The 19,758-nt window shown below is 38.0% G+C and overlaps 1 protein-coding gene across 1 annotated transcript in view; it reads left to right on the plus strand.

Moving 5' to 3' along the window:
• The window catches only part of LOC102177239 (contactin-associated protein-like 3), a 233,095-nt gene that overhangs the window by 25,813 nt on the left and 187,524 nt on the right, over positions 1-19,758 (plus strand). Inside the window, exon 2 of the mRNA XM_013966094.2 lies at positions 18,831-18,941. Coding sequence (XP_013821548.2) covers positions 18,831-18,941 — 111 coding nt within the window. The remainder of the gene's footprint in view (positions 1-18,830; positions 18,942-19,758) is intronic.

The raw sequence follows: 19,758 nt of genomic DNA on the forward strand, positions 1-19,758 counted from the left end.
TTTTTAAAAAATTGCTGATCCTGTATGAGAAACAGGTTGATTCATTAAACTGGCACGAGTTGTAATTTTAGAACCACTCCCATCATGGAGAATCTGTTTATTTTGTCGAATATAATTTTTCAGTGGCCATGGGTGAATAATAATTGAGATAATTAAAATTGACCTTTCAAACAGGTTTAAATCTTTGGCTGCTTAGGGTGCTGAAGAGGACAGTCCGTGAAAACTGGAACCATTCTCTTGCCAGGTATTTGATTCATCTGAAGGTTGATAAAGTCACACCATTTTGCATAATTTTAAAACCATGAAGGGATATACTGGATCCTTTCAGTTGCCAGGCTAAGAGCAAGAACTAAGTTTTATAAAAAGTCTCCTGGATATATAATACAGAAAAAAAAATCAATGGAAATGTTATCTCTTTTCTCAGTGTTATTTAAATATAGCCTTTATTTTTAAATTAAATTTATTTTTAATTGGAGGATTATTGTTTTACAATAGTGTTGACATTTTGCCGTATAGCCAACATGAATCAGCCATAGATATAAATGTGTTCTCTCCCTCTTGAACCACCCACCCACTTGACGGATGAATGGATAAAGAAGCTGTGGTGTACGCACACAGTGGAATATTAGCCATAAAAAGGAATAAATTTGACTCAGCCCTAATGAGGTGGATGAACCTAGAGCCTGTTGTATGAGTAAAGTAAGTCAGAAACAGAAAGACAAATCTCATATATGAGTGCATATATATGGACTCTAGAGAGACGGTATTAATGAACTACAGAGCAGCAATGGCGACAGAAACAGAGAGAACAGACTTGCGGGATAAGGAGAGGGTGGGCCAAATAGGTCAATCATAACTTTTGTTTTTAAGTGAATTCTCAGGGTTCTTGATAAAGAGAAAGCTCCCCTGTCCTTTTAAAAGAGCAAACTTAATTTTTTATAGCAATTTTAGGCTTATGTAAAATTGAACAGAAAGTACAGAGATTTTCCAAATAGCCCCTTCCCTCACACATGCTTAGCCCCTCTGTTATTGGCAGCCTTCTCAGAGTGGTGCATTTTTTATAATTAATGGACCTACACTAACGTGATAATCTCCCCAAGTCCATACTTTATGGTTTATTCTTATTGTTGTACATTCTGTGGAACAAATGTATAATTTCATGTATCCAGGGTTACATTATTGTACAGAATAGTTTTACTGCTCTAAAAAAAATCCCTCATGCTCCTATTCATTTCTTTTCCCATCTAAACACTGGCAGCCACTCATCATTTTACTGGCTCCATACTGTTGGTTTTTCTAGGATATCATGTAGCTAAACTCTTACATTTCTCATGCTTTTAAGACTGGTTGCTTTCACTTAGTAATATGCATTTAAGTTTCTCCTGTGTCCTTTTATGAATTGATGGATCGTTTCTTTTTTGTTTTTAACATTTCACTGTATGGATGTACTACAGTATGTATATCCATTCCCTACTAAAAGATGTCTTGGTTACTTCCAAATGTTAGAGATGAATGGCTAAAGCTGCTATAAACATTTTTGTGCATGTTATAGCGTAGACATGAGTGTTCAACCATTTTGAGTAAATACCAAGGAGGAGGTTTTACATTGCATGGTAGGAATATGTTGAGTATTATAAAAACTTGGCCAGATGGTCTTCTAAAACGGCTGCACCATTTTGCATCCCCACCAGCAATAAATGAGAGTTTCTATTGCTCTGCATCCTCAACAGCATTTGGTTTCATTTGTGTTCCAGATTTTGACCATTTTCATAGGATTGCAGTGGTATCTTATTGTTATTTTAATTTGCATTTCTCTGAAGACATATAACATGGAGTATCTTTTCACATGTTTCTTTGTCATCTGTGTGTCTTCTTTGGTGAAATGTCTGTTAAAGTCACCTTTGGACCATTTTAAAATGGATTTGTTTGTTTTCTTATCATTGAGTTTGAGTTCTTTGCATAATTTGGATAACAGTCCTTTGTCAGATGTATCTTTTGCAAATATTTTCTCCCATCTTTTGGCTTGTGTTTTATTTCTGTTGACAGTGTCTTTTGCAGAGCAGGCTTTTTAATTTTAATAAAGTCCATCTTATGAATTTTTTCATGGATTGTGCCTTTGTATTTGAAAAATCTTTGCAGAATGCACTTTCATCTAGATTTTCTCCTATGTTACCTTCAAGAAGTTTTATAGCTTTGTGCTTTACAGTTATACCTGTGATCTCTTTTGAATTAATTTTTTAAAGGTGAAAATCTGTGTCTGGATTCATGTTTTTGCTTACAGAAGTCCATTTGTTCCAGTACCATTTGTTGAAAAGACTCTACTCTGTTGTGCTGCCTTTGCTCCTTTGGCAAAGGTACATTGATTGTATTTCTCTAGATCTACTTCTGGGCTCTCTATTCTGTTTCTGTTGGTCAGTTCTTCTGCCAATATCCTGTCTTGACTGCTGTAACTTGATGGTAAGTCTTACAACCAGGTAATGTCATTCATACAACTTCTTCATGTTCTTCTTCAATATTGTGTTGACTATTCTGTGTCTTTTGCCTCATCCCACAAAGTTTAGAATAGATTTGGTGATAGCCACAAAATAATTTGCTAGAATTTTGACTGAGATTGCATTGAATCTATGATCAAATTGGAAAAAATTGAAATCTTGACAATATTGAGTATTATTGTCCATGAACATGGAGTATCTCTCCAGGTATTGACATTTAGCTTTTCTTTGATTTCATTCATCAGAGTCTTATAGTTTTTGTCAAATTGTGTTGTTGTTTTAGTCATTCAAACATGTGTGATTGTTTGTGACCTCATGGACTGTAGCCCACCAGGCTTCTCTGTCCATGGAATTCTGCAGGCAAGAATACTGGAGTGGGTAGCTATTTCCTTCTCTAGGGGACTTGATGACCCAGGGGTTGAACCCAGGTCTTCTGCATAGCAGGTAGATTTTTAGCATCTGAGCCACTAAGGAAGCCCTTCCTCAAATAGATCTAATACATATTTTGATAGATTTATACCTGGGTATTTTTATTTTTAGGTGCTACTATGAATGGCAATAAGGAGTTCATGATCTGAGCCACAGTCACTTCCCGGTATTATTTTGCTGACTGTATAGAGTTTCTCCATCTTTGGCAGCAAGGAATATAATCAATCTGATTTTGGTGTTGGCCATCTGGTGATGTGCATGTGTAGAGTTTTCTCTTGTGTTGTTGGAAGAGGGTGTTTGCTGTGACCAGTGCGTTCTCTTGGCAAAATTCTATTAGCCTTTGACCTGCTTCATTCTGTATTCCAAAGCCAAATTTGCCTGTTACTCCAGGTGTTTCTTGACTTCCTACTTTTGCATTCCAGTCTGTATAATGAAAAGGACATCTTTTTTGGGTGTTAGTTCTAAAAGGTCTTGTAGGTCTTCATAGAACCATTCAACTTCAGCTTCTTCAGAATTACTGGTCGGGGCATAGACTTGGATTACCATGATATTCAATGGTTTGCCTTGGAAATGAACAGAGATCATTCTGTCAGTTTTGAGATTCATTCCAAGTACTGCATTTCGGACTCTTTTGTTGACCATGATGGCTACTCCATTTCTTCTAAGGGATTCTTGTCCACAGTAGTAGATATAATGGTCATCTGAGTTAAATTCGCCCATTCCAGTCCATTTTAGTTCACTGATTTTCACTCTTACCGTCTCCTATATGACCACTTCCAATTTGCCTTGGTTTGTAGACCTAACATTCCAGGTTCCTATGCAATATTGCTCTTTACAGTATCAGACCTTGCTTCTATCACCAGTCACATCCACAACTGGGTGTTGTTTTTGCTTTGGCTCTGTCTCTTCATTCTTTCTGGAGTTAGTTCTGTACTGATCTCCAGTAGCATATTGGGCACCTAATGACCTGGGGAGTTCATCATTCAGTGTCCTATATTTTTATCTTTTCATGCTGTTCATGGGGTTCTCAAGGCAAGAATACTGAAGTGGTTTGCCATTCCCTTCTCCAGTGTGGTCATCAGACCTCTCCACCATGACCCGTCTATCTTGGGTGACCCTACATGGCATGGGTTAGGTTCGTTAAGTTAGACAAGGCTGTGGTCCATGTGATTAGATTGGTTAGTTGTCTGGGATTGTGGTTTCAGTCTGTCTGCCTTCTGATGCCCTCTGTCAGTGCCTATAGTCTTATTGGGGTTTCTCTTACCTTGGACGTGGGGTATCTATGGCTGCTCCAGCAAAGCTTAGCCACTGCTCCTTACATTGGTTGTGGGGTATCACCTCTCGGCTGCTCCACCGCTCACTGCTCCAACTCCTTATTGCCAAATTCAGACTTAAACTGAAGAAAGTAGGGAAAACCACTAGACCATTCAGGTATGACCTAAATCAAATCCCTTATGATTATGGAATTTGAAATAGATTTGAAATAGTGGAATTGGAAAATAGATTTAAGGGACTAGATCTGACAGAGTGCCTGATGAACTATGAATGGAGGTTTATGACACTGTTACAGGAGACAGGGATGAAGACCATCCCCAAGAAAAACAAATGCAAAAAAGCAAAATGGTTGTTTAAGGAGGCTTTACAAATTGCTGTGAAAAGAAGAGAAGTCAAAGGCAAAGGAGAAAAGGAAAGATATACCCATCTGAATGCAGTTTCAAAGAATAGCAAGGAGAGAGAAGAAAGGCTTCCCCAGTGATCAATGCAAAGCAATAGAGGTAAACAATAGAATGGGAAAGTATAGAGATCTCTTCAAGAAAATTAGAAATACCAAGGGAACATTTCAGGCAAAGATGGACTCAATAAAGCACAGAAATGGTATGGACCTAACAGAAGTAGATGATATTAAGAAGAAGTGGCAAGAATACACAGAATAACTGTACAAAAAAGACCATCATGACCCAGAGAATCACAATGGTGTGATTACTCACCTAGAGCCAGACATCCTGGAATGTGAAGTCAAGTGGGCCTTAGAAAGCATCACTATGAACAAAGCTAATGGAATTGATGGAATTCCAGTAGAGCTATTTCAAATCCTAAAAGATGATGCTGTGAAAGTGCTGCACTCGATATGCCAGCAAATTAGGAAAATTCAGCAGTGGCCACAGGACTGGAAAAGGTCAGTTTTCATTCCAATCCCAAAGAAAGGCAATGCCAAAGAATGCTCAGACCACCACACAATTGCACTCATCTCACATGCTAGTAAAGTAATGCTCACAATTCTCCAAGCCAAGCTTCAGCAGTACAAGAACCGTGATCTTCCAGATGTTCAAACTGGCTTTAGAAAAGTTAGAGGAACCAGAGATGAAATTGCCAACATCCACTGGATCATCACAAAAGCAAGAGAGTTCTGAAAAAACATCTATTTCTGCTTTATTGACTATGCCAAAGCCTTTGTGTGGATCACAATAAACTGTGGAAAATTCTAAAAGATATGTGAATAACAGACCACCTGACCTGCCTCTTGAGAAATCTGTATGCAGGTTAGGAAGCAACAGTTAGAACTGGACATGGAACAACAGACAGGTTCCAAATAGGAAAAGGAGTACATCAAAGCTGTATATTGTCACCCTGCTTATTTAACTTATATGCAGAGTACATCATGAGAAATGCTGGGGTAGATGAAACACAAGCTGGAATCAAGATTGCTGGGAGAAACATCAATAGCCTCAGGTATGCAGTTGACACCACCCTTATGGCAGAAAGTGAAGAACTAAATAGTCCCTTGATGAAAGTGAAAGAGGAGAGTGAAAAAGTTGGCTTAAAACTCAGCATTCAGAAAACTAAGATCATGGCATCCGGTCCTATCACTTCATGCCTAATAGATGGGGAAACAGTGAGAGACTTTATTTTTGGGGGCTCCAAAATCACTGCACATGGTGACTGCAGCCATGAAAGTAAAAGACGCCTACTCCTTGGAAAGAAAGGTATTACCAACCTAGACAACATATTAAAAAGCAGAGACATTTTTTGCCAACAAAGGTCCATCTAGTCAAGGCTACGGTTTTTCCAGTAGTCACATATGGATGTGAGAGTTGGACTGTGAAGAAGGCTGAGTGCCGAAGAATTAATGCTTTTGAACTGTGGTGTTGAAGAAGACTCTTGAGAGTCCCTTGGACTGCAAAGATATCCAGCCAGTCCATCCTAAAGGAGATCAGTCCTGGGTGTTCATTGGAAGGACTGATGTTGAAGCTGAAACTCCAATACTTTGGCCATCTGATGCGAAGAGCTGACTCACTGGAAAAGACCCTGATGCTGGGAAAGATTGAAGGCAGGAGGAGAAGGGGATGACAGAGGATGAGATGGCTGGATTGCATCACTGACTCAATGGACATGAGTTTGAGTAGGCTTTGTGAGTTGATGATGGTCAGGGAGACCTGGCAAGATGTGGTCCATGGGTTGCAAAGAGTCGGACACAACTGAGCGACTGAGCTGAACTGAACTGAACTGAATATAAATGGCATTGTGTTTCAGATCCTTAATTCCATTTGTAAATTGGTGGTATATTGAAACGCAATTGATTTTGTATATTAACATGTATCCTTTGGCTTTGTTATAACCACTTCTCAATTTCAGAAGTTCTTTTTTACTATTCTTTTAGATTTTTTTTATAGAGATAATCCTGTCATCCATGAACAAAGACAGAGTTTTCCTTCCTAATCTGTATCTTTTTAAATTTCCTTTTCTTGTTTAATTGTATTAAATAAGCTTCCAGTAGGATTTGGAAAAGGTGTTTTGAGACGGAAAATCATTGCCTACTTCTTTATCTTAGAGGGAAAACTTTGAATTTTTCACCAGTAAGTGTAGTGTTAGCTGTAAGTTTTTTGTATATATTCTTTATCAACTTGAGGGTGTTTACCTTTATTCCAAGTGTACCAAGAGTTTTTGCCATTAATAGGTGTTGGATTTTGTCAGATGCTTTTCTGCATCTATGCTTGTTGATATGAAGGATTATATAAATTGATTTTTGAATGTTAAACCAGCCCTGCATACCTGGGTCAAATTCTACTTGTTTGCAGTATGTAATTATTCTTGTATATTGTTGGATTTGATTGCTAATGTATTGTTGAGGATTTTGCATCTGTGTTCATGAGAAATATTGGTATGCAGGGTTTTTTTCTTGTAGTATCTGTGAGTGGTTTTTATATTGGGGTAATATGGGCCTCATGGAATAAGGCATAAATTATTCCCTCTGCTTTTATTTTCTAAAAGGGATTATGGAGATGTGGCATGATTTCTTCCTTAAATGTTTTGCAGAATTCACCAGTGAAGCCATTTGGACTTGGTGCTTTCTGTTTTGGAAGGTTATTATTATATATTTTAAAAAAATATTTGAAAACAAATATTTGAATTATTGTTTCAAATTCTTTATTAGATATAAATTATATTTTCAAGGAATTGGTCCATTTCATCTAGATGATCAAATTTATGGACATAGAGTTTCTCATACTATTCCTTTATTGTCCTTTTAATCTCCATGGAATCTGTAGATATTAATAAGTTGTGGCTTTTTATTTTTTATTTTTATTTTTTTTATAGAGGCTCAAAAGTCATATTTTATTAAAAATCTGATAATGATAACCCTCATTAACACAGATTTTTTAAAAGCTTAAAAGTTAGTAATAATAGTATCAGTAGATCTTTAAGAAATATACCTTAAATTTTACAATTCAGTTGTGTTGATTTGCTTTCACAGAACAAGGGATGATCATAAAAACTAATTGCAGTGCTGGACTATCTGTTGATTGATTCTTAAAATATCAAACAGGATATTTTTAAATGTAGTGGAAATACTCATTTAAATTTGAATAACTTTTCCATAGCACTTCTATTAGATGATATATCATGTAGAAAAGTAAAAACATCTAGGTACCATATTATTTTATAAAGTTAAGAGGCATGCTAGAAATTACATATAATCAATATGAATGCAACTATTAGCACTCACTGCATATGGCACCCTCCAATTTAAGTCTTTCTTCATAGTTACTACTGGTGCTGATTTTATATTTAGAGTGGGCATAACGAACAAATACACACGGAGGAAACCAGAATTGAAAGAGACACATGTACCCCAATGTTCATCGCAGCACTGTTTATAATAGCCAGGACATGGAAACAACCTAGATGTCCATCAGCAGATGAATGGATAAGAAAGCTGTGGTACATATACACAATGGAGTATTACTCAGCCGTTAAAAAGAATTCATTTGAATCAGTTCTGATGAGATGGATGAAACTGGAGCCAATTATACAGAGTGAAGTAAGCCAGAAAGAAAAACACCAATACAGTATACTAACACATATATATGGAATTTAGGAAGATGGCAATGACGACCCTGTATGCAAGACAGGAAAAAAGACACAGATGTGTATAACAGACTTTTGGACTCAGAGGGAGAGGGAGAGGGTGGGATGATTTGGGAGAATGGGAATTATAACATGTATACTGTCATGTAAGAATTGAATCGCCAGTCCATGTCTGACGTAGGGTGCAGCTTGCTTGGGGCAGGTGCATGGGGATGACCCAGAGAGATGTTGTGGGGAGGGAGGTGGGAGGGGGGTTCATGTTTGGGAACGCATGTAAGAATTTAAGATTTTAAAATTAAAAAAAAAAAAATATTACAGTCAGGTGATGTAATTGATTTGACATATGATTTACTATTCTAAAACCAAGGTTAGTCACATTGTATAAGTGAATGATATTTACATGTTATCTTACCTTTCATGAAAATCAAACTATTTTCCCAAATATTTTCCTTGTACCTTTCATTAATCTGAATTTTTAAATGTTTATGGATGATTTCCATGGTGTTTCTCTTGGAAAAATTGATGGTTTCTCTTTATAAAAGAAAAACGTCTATTCTTTAAATCAAACCCTAAATTAGAATTAAGTACTAATACACATTTCTCAAAAGGAACTTTTTATTGAAGCACTGATTTGAGAAATTAACTGTTTGGTTTAAGTTGTGGCTTTTTAATCTAAACTAGTCTGGCCAAAGGATTTTCAGTTCTATTAATCTTTCAAAGAGTTAGTTGTTGGTTCATTGACTTTTCTCCATGACTTCCTGTTTTCAAATTCATTGATTTCAGCTCTAAGAGGAAGGGTTTTCAAAACTGACTTTTTGTGTTAGAGTTCCTGATTTTCTTGAAGTTCAAAATCAGATCACTAGTCAGGAAGTACTTTTTATTAAAAGTACTTACCTAGCTACATATTCTCTGCCATTTAGATATCAGACTTTGGAATGCACTATTTTATAATTTAAACTTTTCTCAAAAATATGCAAGGTATTTAACAGATGCAGTGATCTGAAAAAGAAAACTCTACCAGTATGACACCACTGTGGGGAACATGATGTATAATTTAATTATAATAACAATGATTGTTTTGGATTTATACCACAGGCAACCTGGTAATAGTTTTAATTAATGTGTATTAAATTGCTATGTTGCAGCACTAAAATTAATGACAGACTGTTCTTGTAATGTTGCTATTTGATTTACAGTGAAAAGTGAAAATTTTAACCCTGAAGAATAATTTTACATGCAACTTTCAGGTCTAGATATTTTTTTTTTAATTTAATTTAATTTAATTTTTTTTTAATTTAAAAATCTGCCCCAAGCAAGACATGGACTGGCGACTATATAAATAAATAAATAAATAAATAAAATTAAAAAATAAAAATACCAAAAAAAAAAAAAAAACTTAAAAACAATATACCAGGAATTTGAATTAAGAAAATAAATGAAATATATCCAAAGGTGTTGCACAGGGATATTAATTGAAATTTTAATTGTTAATTAAGAGAAAAAGAAAAAAAATCCTAATGTCCTGACACATGAGATTGGTTAAATCAGTTTTGGAAAGTAAAAAAAATGTATACTATTCAATAGTTCATGTGAAAACGTATATTTATATTTATTTATATAGAAATTAATTTTAAGCATGCATGTTAATTGTATTTATAAAATAACACATTAATTATTTAATAAAACAGTATATGTTGGAAAAAAAAAAAAATAAAAATCTTTAATTCTTACATGCGTTCCCAAACATGAACCCCCCTCCCACCTCCCTCCCCACAACATCTCTCTGGGTCATCCCCATGCACCAGCCCCAAGCATGCTGCACCCTACGTCAGACATGGACTGGCGATTCAATTCTTACATGACAGTATACATGTTAGAATTCCCATTCTCCCAAATCATCCCACCCTCTCCCTCTCCCTCTGAGTCCAAAAGTCTGTTATACACATCTGTGTCTTTTTTCCTGTCTTGCATACAGGGTCGTCATTGCCATCTTCCTAAATTCCATATATATGTGTTAGTATACTGTATTGGTGTTTTTCTTTCTGGCTTACTTCACTCTGTATAATTGGCTCCAGTTTCATCCATCTCATCAGAACTGATTCAAATGAATTCTTTTTAACGGCTGAGTAATACTCCATTGTGTATATGTACCACAGCTTTCTTATCCATTCATCTGCTAATGGACATCTAGGTTGTTTCCATGTCCTGGCTATTATAAACAGTACTGCGATGAACATTGGGGTACATGTGTCTCTTTCAATTCTGGTTTCCTCAGTGTGTATGCCCAGCAGTGGGATTGCTGGGTCATAAGGTAGTTCTATTTGCAATTTTTTAAGGAATCTCCACACTGTTCTCCATAGTGGCTGTACTAGTTTGCATTCCCACCAACAGTGTAGGAGGGTTCCCTTTTCTCCACACCCTCTCCAGCATTTATTGCTTGCAGATTTTTGGATCGCAGCCATTCTGACTGGTGTGAAGTGGTACCTCATTGTGGTTTTGATTTGCATTTCTCTAATAATGAGTAATGTTGAGCATCTTTTCATGTGTTTGTTAGCCATCTGTATGTCTTCTTTGGAGAAATGTCTATTTAGTTCTTTGGCCCATTTTTTGATTGGGTCATTTATTTTTCTGGAATTGAGCTGCGGAAGTTGCTTGTATATTTTTGAGATTAGTTGTTTGTCAGTTGCTTCATTTGCTATTATTTTCTCCCATTCAGAAGGCTGTCTTTTCACCTTGCTTATATTTTCCTTTGTTGTGCAGAAGCTAGATTTATTTGTTAAAAGGAGCCTAAAGAAGTAAAAGAAGGCTGAGCGTCGAAGAACTGATGCTTTTGAAAACTAAGATCATGGCATTCTGTCCCATCCCTTCATGGCAAATAGATGGGGAAACAATGGAAACGGTGTTGAGGCTTTATTTTTTGGGGGCTCCAAAATCACTGCAGATGGTGACTACAGTCATGAAATTAAAAGACACTTACTCCTTGGCATTTTCCAGCAGTCATGTATGGATGTGAGAGTTGGACTATAAAGAAAGCTGAGTACCAAAGAATTGATGCTTTTGAACTGTGGTGTTGGAGAAGACTCTTGAGAGTCCCTTGGACTGCAAGGAGTCCAACCAGTCCATCCTAAAGGAGATCCGTCCTGGGTGTTCATTGGAAAGACTGATGTTGGAGCTGAAACTCCAGTACTTTGGCCACCTGATGTGAAGAGCTGACTCATTTGAAAAGACCCTGATGCTGGGAGAGATTGAGGGCAGGAGGAGAAGGGGATGACAGAGGATGAGATGGTTGGATGGCATCACTGACTCAATAGACATGAGTGTGAGTAAACTCTGGGAGTTGGTGATGGACAGGGAGGCCTGGCATGCTGCAGTCCATGGGGTCACAAAGAGTAGGACATGACTGAGTGACTGAACTGAACTGATAACCAAGAGTCTTCATTAAAGAAAGGAGTGTTTATGACTTGATGAAATGATTATGATGCAAAATTAGGGAGGGAAAGAATATTTATTTGTAATTGAAGAAACGATACTGAAGCTGAAGCTCCAATACTTTGGCCACCTGATGTGAAGAGCTGACTCATTAGAAAAGACCCTGATGCTGGGAAAGGTTGGAGGCAGGAGGAGAAGGGCAAGGCAGAGGATGAGATGGTTGGACGGCATCACTGACTCAATGGACATGAGTTCGAGCAAGCTCCGGGAGATGGTGAAGAACAGGGCAGTCTGGTATGCTGCAGTCCATGGAGTTGCAGAGTCAGACACAACTAAGGGACTGAACAACAAAGAAGTAAAAATAAAAGTGCTCATCTTTGGACTCTGCTAATGGCTAGGCATAATACATATGCATGTGTGAATTAAATAAATTAACCAGGAACATGGTCTAATGCTCCCTTTCTGACTTTGTTCTGGCAAAGATATAAATATGTTCTACTATTAGAAAAGTGGAAGTGTGAGTTGCTCAGTTGTGTCTGACTCTTTGTGACCCCATGAACTGTAGCCCACCATGCTCCTCTGTCTGTGGAATTCTCCAGGCAAGAATACTGGAGTGGGTGACCATTCCCTTCTCCAGAGGATCTTCCCAGCCTGGAGATGGAACCCAGGTCTTCTGCATTGCAAGCACATTCTTTACTGTCTGAGCCACCAAGAATGCTCTACTATTAGAATGCATAACTTATTGGAAAAAGCAAGAAATTAGAAATCACCTCTGCTGTCCTCCACCCTATTTCCTACCAGAGTGGGCATTGAGGGTCATGAAATTAAACAACTGGATCTAGTATAGTTATGCAAGCTCATGGCATGCAGAAAGGTGCCAAAGGTAGACCCACATTGGGTAGCTGCAGATATGAACACACTGGGACCTGCTGCCGCACATATTTTTGGGAGCAAGTGAGGGTGGTGGCAGATGACTGAAGCTGGAAAATTATGCAAGGGTTGCTAGAGTGTCCTGCATGCCAGTCTTATAAGCTTAGAAAGTCCTGTAGATTCCAAGGGTTCATCAACTCCTCTGCACTGTGTAGCTGAGGGTTAGAAATTGGCCAGTGCCCCTAGAACAGCTGGCTAAATTCAGAACTGGAGTCCAAAGTAGTGAAGACATGGATTTGGAATCTGCATGAAAATGGAACCCCAGTTATGTGGATTAAGCACAACACAGTGTCCTTTTCATTCCAGGGAGTATGCCTGGTTATTACAAAGTGGTTATTATTATGAGTGGTTATTACAAAGAGAAATGAACTTACTTTAGCCTATTTAACTGTAATATTATCTATTTTCACTTGTTAATTCTTATAAGTTTATTACTTGTACTCACTTCTTTTTCCTGCCTAGGTGGTAAATAGTTGTACTTATCAATTGTTTTGCTATCTCAGTTGTTAAAAACAATTGTTTATGAATAATTCTTGTAGCTTTGAAGCATTTTGGGATTCATCCTTATTGGGGGGTAGAAGCAGTATTTATCAGAATATTGATAAGAATGATATTCAGTGGAAATCAAATATTTTTTAATAATTCCAGACAAAAATTAAATTGGGTCTTTACAATTTTGCCTCCAGGAATTATAGCATAAAATATAGACATTTCAGACATAAAACAATAGTTAGGGAGATTTTGGGTGGCATCTGAGCCTTCATGTTGCTTGAATATTATTTGCTTAGAAACACAGTGAATGCATGGAAAGCATATGCAGAGTTGCTCTTCTATGTAATGGGACATGGTCATGTTTTTTGATCGTGTGCATTCTCAGATTTGACTGTGTGAAATTGAATTGGAACAATTAGGGTTGTAAAGAAAGCTATTACTTTTAAAATTGTTTCTCAAAAACAAATATTGTATCACAAAAGTGATAACATCACACTCTTTTTAAAAAAGACTAAGATTCATATGGTTTCTTTTGAAGAAATAATAAAAAATGAAAATATGACTTGGAACTCTGAATGCTGCCTTATATATCTCTCTATGGGGAAAATATGCTTATAGACTATTTTGAAGAAGTTTATTTGATGACTTGTGTTACCATACTGAAAGTAATAAAAACAAATACTTTAGTCCTCATAGAAACTCTATAGTTGTATGATTTCCTTTTGTCCAGTTGTGTTATTCAGTTGTGTAACATCCTCATTGTACAGATGATATAACTGAAGCTTAGGGAAGGCCACTGACATCCCAATAGTAGGCAGCGTGGTAAACGCCAAACCCACACCCCATCTGGCTCCAGAATCCACACTTGGTCCTCGTTAAGTTTACAATTCAGTAAGGAGAGATCCCAAAATGGTGAGATGAGAAAGATGTGCTTACGCGGGGAGTATCTGGCCAGACTTAGAAAGAAAGCTGTGCTGGGGTGAGGTGGAAGCTGGGAAAGGAGCAGGCTTTCCAAGTTAAGCAGTTGATGGAAATAATCCTCACTTATCCTCAAACAGCTTTGTGACTTTGAGGAGGTTACTTAGATCCCAGGAACCCCTTTATTTAAAGGAGGAAATGATGCAGGCTCCATCTGCTCAACAGGCTGTAACCCCTGAGAAAGTGTCATGTTAACATTTGAGTTAGAACAGCTGACTGGATTGTGGATGATCCCCATCTTCTGGAATTTTCTGAAAAATGTCCCAGTAATGATAATGTCCCAGTAATATCTTAACAGCTTTGTACTTATAATGCACACACTCACTATGGGAGATTCTTTGCTCTTCTTTGTGCCATGGATTCTGGCACTTTGCTGAAGCTGTGACGGCTTTTCAGAGCAATGCTTGTAAATGCATAAAATGTATACATCTGGTTACAAAGTAAATAGTTATATTGAGATACTGATATCAATATATTAGAAATTATAATATATCTTAATTATTAAGCATTAAATAAAAAGATCTAGTGGTGATTTTAATAAATACTGTTATTTTGAAGTAAGGAGGACCATAAACAATATTTCTAGGTATCTGTAACTTATGTTGGTAACAAATGCATAGCACTACTGAACAGTCTCTTTGGTCTACATTTGTGATTGAAGAATATGCAAGAATTTAGCTAGAGGTTAGTGAAAATTAAGATGTAATATTTTCTTTTCATCTTAACAAACCTGCTAAATCGTATCTGTACTGCATGTTCTTAAGAATCCTTGAACTGTGTGGTTCAGTGTTTCAAGTTCTATGAAAAACCCTCCTGGGCTTTTGATTAAACCTCTAATGAATCTTCAGTTCAAACTAGGGAAAACTGATACCTTAGATATACTATCTTCCTATTTACGATCATTGTAGTCTGAGCTTATGTTCAGTTCAGGTCAGTTCAGTTGCTCAGTCATGTCCAACTCTTTGTGACCCCATGAATCGCAGCACGCCAGGCCTCCCTGTCCATCACCAACTCCAGGAGTTCACTCAAACTCACGTCCATCGAGTCGGTGATACCATCCAGCCATCTCATCCTCTGTCTCCCGCTTCTCCTCCTACCCCCAATCCCTACCAGCATCAGAGTCTTTTCAAATGAGTTAACTCTTGGCATGAGGTGGCCAAAGTATTGGAGTTTCAGCTTTAGCATCACTCCTTCCAAAGAACACCCAGGGCTGATCTCCTTCAGAATAGACTGGTTGGATCTCCTTGCAGTCCAAGGGACTCTCAAGAGTCTTCTCCAACACCACAGTTAAAAAGCATCAATTCTTCAGCTCTCAGCTTTCTTCACAGTCCAACTCTCACATCCATACATGAGTGCTGGAAAAACCATAGCCTTGACTAGATGGATCTTTGATGGCAAAGTAATGTCTCTGCTTTTTAATATGCTGTCTAGGTTGGTCATAACTTTCCTTCCAAGGAGTAAGCGTCTTTTAGTTTCATGGCTGCAATCACCATCTGCAGTAATTGTGGAGCCCCAAAAAATAAAGTCTGACACTGTTTCCACTGTTTCCCCATCTATTTGCCATGAAGTGATGGGACCAGATGCCATGATATTCATTTTCTAAATGTTGAGCTTTAAGCCAACTTTTTCACTCTCCTCTTATTTTTATCAAAAGGCCCTTTAGTTCTTCTTCACTTTCTGCCATAAGGGTGGTGTCGTCTGCATATCTGAGGTTATTGATATTTCTCCCGGCAATCTTGATTCCAGCTTGTGCTTCTTCCAGCCCAGCATTTCTCATGATGTACTCTGCATAGAAGTTAAATAAGCAGGGTGACAATATACAGCCTTGACGTACTCCTTGTCCTATTTGGAACCAGTCTGTTGTTTCATGTCCAGTTCTAACTGTTGCTTCCTGACCTGCATACAGGTTTCTCAAGAGGCAGGTCAGGTGGTCTGGTAGTTATTCTTTAATGTCTTTCAGTACACTTTTTATCATAATCTGGTTGGATCTCCTTGCAGTCCAAGGGACTCTCAAGAGTCTTCTCCAATACCACAGTTCAAAAGTATCAGTTCTTTGGCACTCAGCTTTCTTTATGGCAGCCCACTCCAGTACTCTTGCCTGGAGAATCCCATGGAGGGAGGAGCCTGGTAGGCTACAGTCCATGGGGTCGCAAAGAGTTGGACATGACTGAGCGACTTCACTTCATTTCACTTTCTTTATAGTCCAACTCTCACATCCATATGTGACTACTGGAAAAACCGTAGCCTTGACTAGACAGACCTTTGTTGGCAAAGTAATGTCTCTGCTTTTTAATATGCTGTCTAGGTTGGTCAGAACTTTCCTTCCAAGGAGTAAATGTCTTTTAATTTCATGGCTGCAGTCACCATCTGCAGTAATTTTGGAGACCCAAAAAATAAAGTCTCTCACTGCTTCCATTGTTTCCCCATCTATTTGGCATGAAATGATGGGACTGGATGTCATGATCTTAGTTTTCTGAATGTTGAGTTTTAAGCCAACTATTTCACTCTCTTCTTTCACTTTCATCAAGAGGCTCTTTAGTTCTTCTTCACTTTCTGCCATAAGAGTGGTGCCATCTGCATATCTGAGGTTACTGATATTTCTCCCAGCAATCTTGATTCCAGCTTGTGTTTCATCTACCGCAGCATTTCTCATGATGTACTCTGCATATAAGTTAAATAAGCACGGTGACAATATACAGCCTTGACGTACTCCTTTTCCCATTTGGAACCAGTCTCTTGTTCCATGTCCAGTTCAAACTGTTGCTTCCTGACCTGCATACAGATTTCTCAAGGGGCAGGTCAGGTGGTCTGGTATTCCCATCTCTTGAAGAATTTTCCAGAGTTTGTTGTGGTGCACGCAGTCAAAGGCTTTGTCATAGTCAATAAAGCAGATGTAGATTTTTTTTGGAAGTCTCTTGCTTTTTCGATGATCCAGCGGATGTTGGCGATTTCATCTCTGGTTCCTCTAACTTTTCTAAAACCAGCTTGAATATCTAGAAGTTCATGGTTCACGTACTGTTGAAGCCTGGCTTAGAGAATTTTGAGCATTACTTTACTAACGTGTAAGATGAGTGCACTTGTGCAGTAGTTTGAGCATTTTTTGGTATTGCCTTTCTTTGGGACTGGAATGAAAATTGACCTTTTCCAATCCTGTGGCCACTGCTGAGTTTTTCTAATTTGCTGGCATATTGAGTGCAGTGCTTTCACAGTATCATCTTCCAGGATTTGAAATAGCTCTACTGGAATTCCATCAACTCCATTAGCTTTGTTCATAGTGATGCTTTCTAAGGCCCACTTGACTTCACATTCCAGGATGCCTGGCTCTAGGTGAATGATCACACCATTGTGATTCTCTGGGTCATGAAGATCTTTTTTGTACAGTTCTTCTGTGTATTCTTGCCACCTCTTCTTAATATCATCTGCTTCTGATAAGTCCGTACCATTTCTGTGCTTTATTGAGCCCATCTTTGCCTGAAATATCCCCTTGGTATCTCTACTTTTCTTGAAAAGATCTCTTGTTTTTCCCATTCTGTTGCTTTCCTCTATGTCTTTGCATTGATCACTGAGGAAGGCTTTCTTTTCTCTCCTTGTTATTCTTTGGAACTCTGCATTCAGACGGGTATATCTTTCCTTTTCTCCTTTGCTTTTGGCTTCTCTTCACAGCTATTTGTAAGGCTTCCTCAGACAGCCATTTTGCTTTTTTACATTTGTTTTTCTTGGGGATCATCTTCATCCCTGTCTCTTGTACAATGTCATGAACCTCCATCCATAGTTCATTAGGCACTCTGTCTATTAGATCTAGTCCCTTAAATCTATTTCTCAATTCCACTGTGTAATCATAAGGGATTTGGTTTAGGTCATACCTGAATGGTCTAGTGGTTTTCCCTACTTTCTACAATTTAAGTCTGAATTTGGCAATAAGGGGTTCACGGTCTGAGCCACAGTCAGCTAACTGATGTTTTTGCTAACTGTATAGAGCTTCTCCATCTTTGGCTGCAAAGAATAGAATCAATCTGATTTCAGTGTTGACCATCTGGTTTTGTCCATGTGTAGAGTCTTCTCTTGTGTTGTTGGAAGAGGGTGTTTGCTACTTTATTTTATGGCATCTTACTCTTATCTAATCTCTTGAGGTTATTTACATACCTTGAATCTGCATGGTGAAAATACTATATAATGATGTAATACATACATTCCTTTTCCAACTTCATGATTAGTGACATCACATTGATAGCCTTGAACTGACCACAGTATAAGTATTTACACCAGTGTTTTTGTTGTCTAGTTGCTCAGTCATATCTGACCCTTTAATGACTCCATGGATTGTAACTCCTCTGTCCATGGGATTTGCCAGGTCAGAATACTGGAGTGGGTTGCCATCTCCTCCTCTGGGGGATCTTCCTGACCGAGAGATTGAACCCAAGTCTCTTGCTTGGCACGAGGAACAATATACACCATGGGGAAGTGACAAATGCTACCACTCAGCCCGATGTTAAACATCTACTAATAAACCTCTGATCAAGACTAATGTTTGCTATAGGCTCTAACGCTTTCCTAGCCTGTTGATTAAAGGAAAGGAAATTAAGGATGAAAAAGATGGAGAGTGGGAGGGGAATGAGAAGGAAATGAAAGTAAAAGGGAAGGAAGAAGACAGGAAGAGAAGACAGAAAAGCGTCAATCAGTGTGTTAACCAGAATGTGGTGTTTCTCCCCCCAGATAACTGTGATGCTCCTCTGGCGTCCTCCTTGCCCCGGGCTTCCTTCACCAGTTCCTCAGAGCTGTCTAGTAGCCATGGCCCTGGCTTTGCAAGTCTTAATCGCAGGGATGGTGAGTCTGAAACTGTTTGCTTGTTCCTCTACGTTTTTAGTTTTAGAACAGGTTATAGAAGGGTGACTAACCAAGTGTGCTGGTCAGGAATAACTAAGACAAGACACGAAGAGCCAGGGTCACAGCCACTGGGGAAAACTGAATAGGCCACTGCATATGTCTGTGAGATGTGAAGCTGCCATAGGATGTGATGGGAAAATGACTTCATCCCAGGACTTGGCCTGAGGAGACCAGGTGAAGACTGCTACTGAAAATAAAGATCCCCTTCCTATTAGTGGGAAAGGAGTTAGTGACTTATTTTTTGGAAAGATACTCATCCACTTTTGCTACTTGAATGTTGTTGAGTAAATTACTTTTTCTGTTGCACAAATATTAATTCAGTGATTTAAATACATGAATACATACACACAAAGCTCAAATGTTTTGATGTTTTTTAAGAGATATAGATTTTTTTAAATGAAAGATTTATTCAGAAAGTAAAAGTTAAAATTAACTGTCTCATGTAAAAGCACTGCTGTAAACTCTGGAGATACTACTAGGAGATTGACTGTGTTTCTCCCTCTTTGACATTTTCTAAGATTAGCGTTTGAGTCTAACTTGAATTACTGTGTCCTTAAGAATCAAATTCCAAAACCTAGTAAGCGATGGGCAGGGAAGAGTAAGAAAACAGGTGAAGAAACTCATTCAACTCATGGTGGAAAGGCATGTCTGTTAATTTCCCACCTTTATGATCTTTGCCCAGGAAAAGGGATTTTTATGGGCAGATATTTACTCCTCAAAGCATCATCCATAATCTAGATTTCAATGAGATCAATTA

This window comes from Capra hircus, chromosome 8, assembly GCF_001704415.2.
Source record: "Capra hircus breed San Clemente chromosome 8, ASM170441v1, whole genome shotgun sequence".
NCBI lineage: Eukaryota > Metazoa > Chordata > Mammalia > Artiodactyla > Bovidae > Capra > Capra hircus.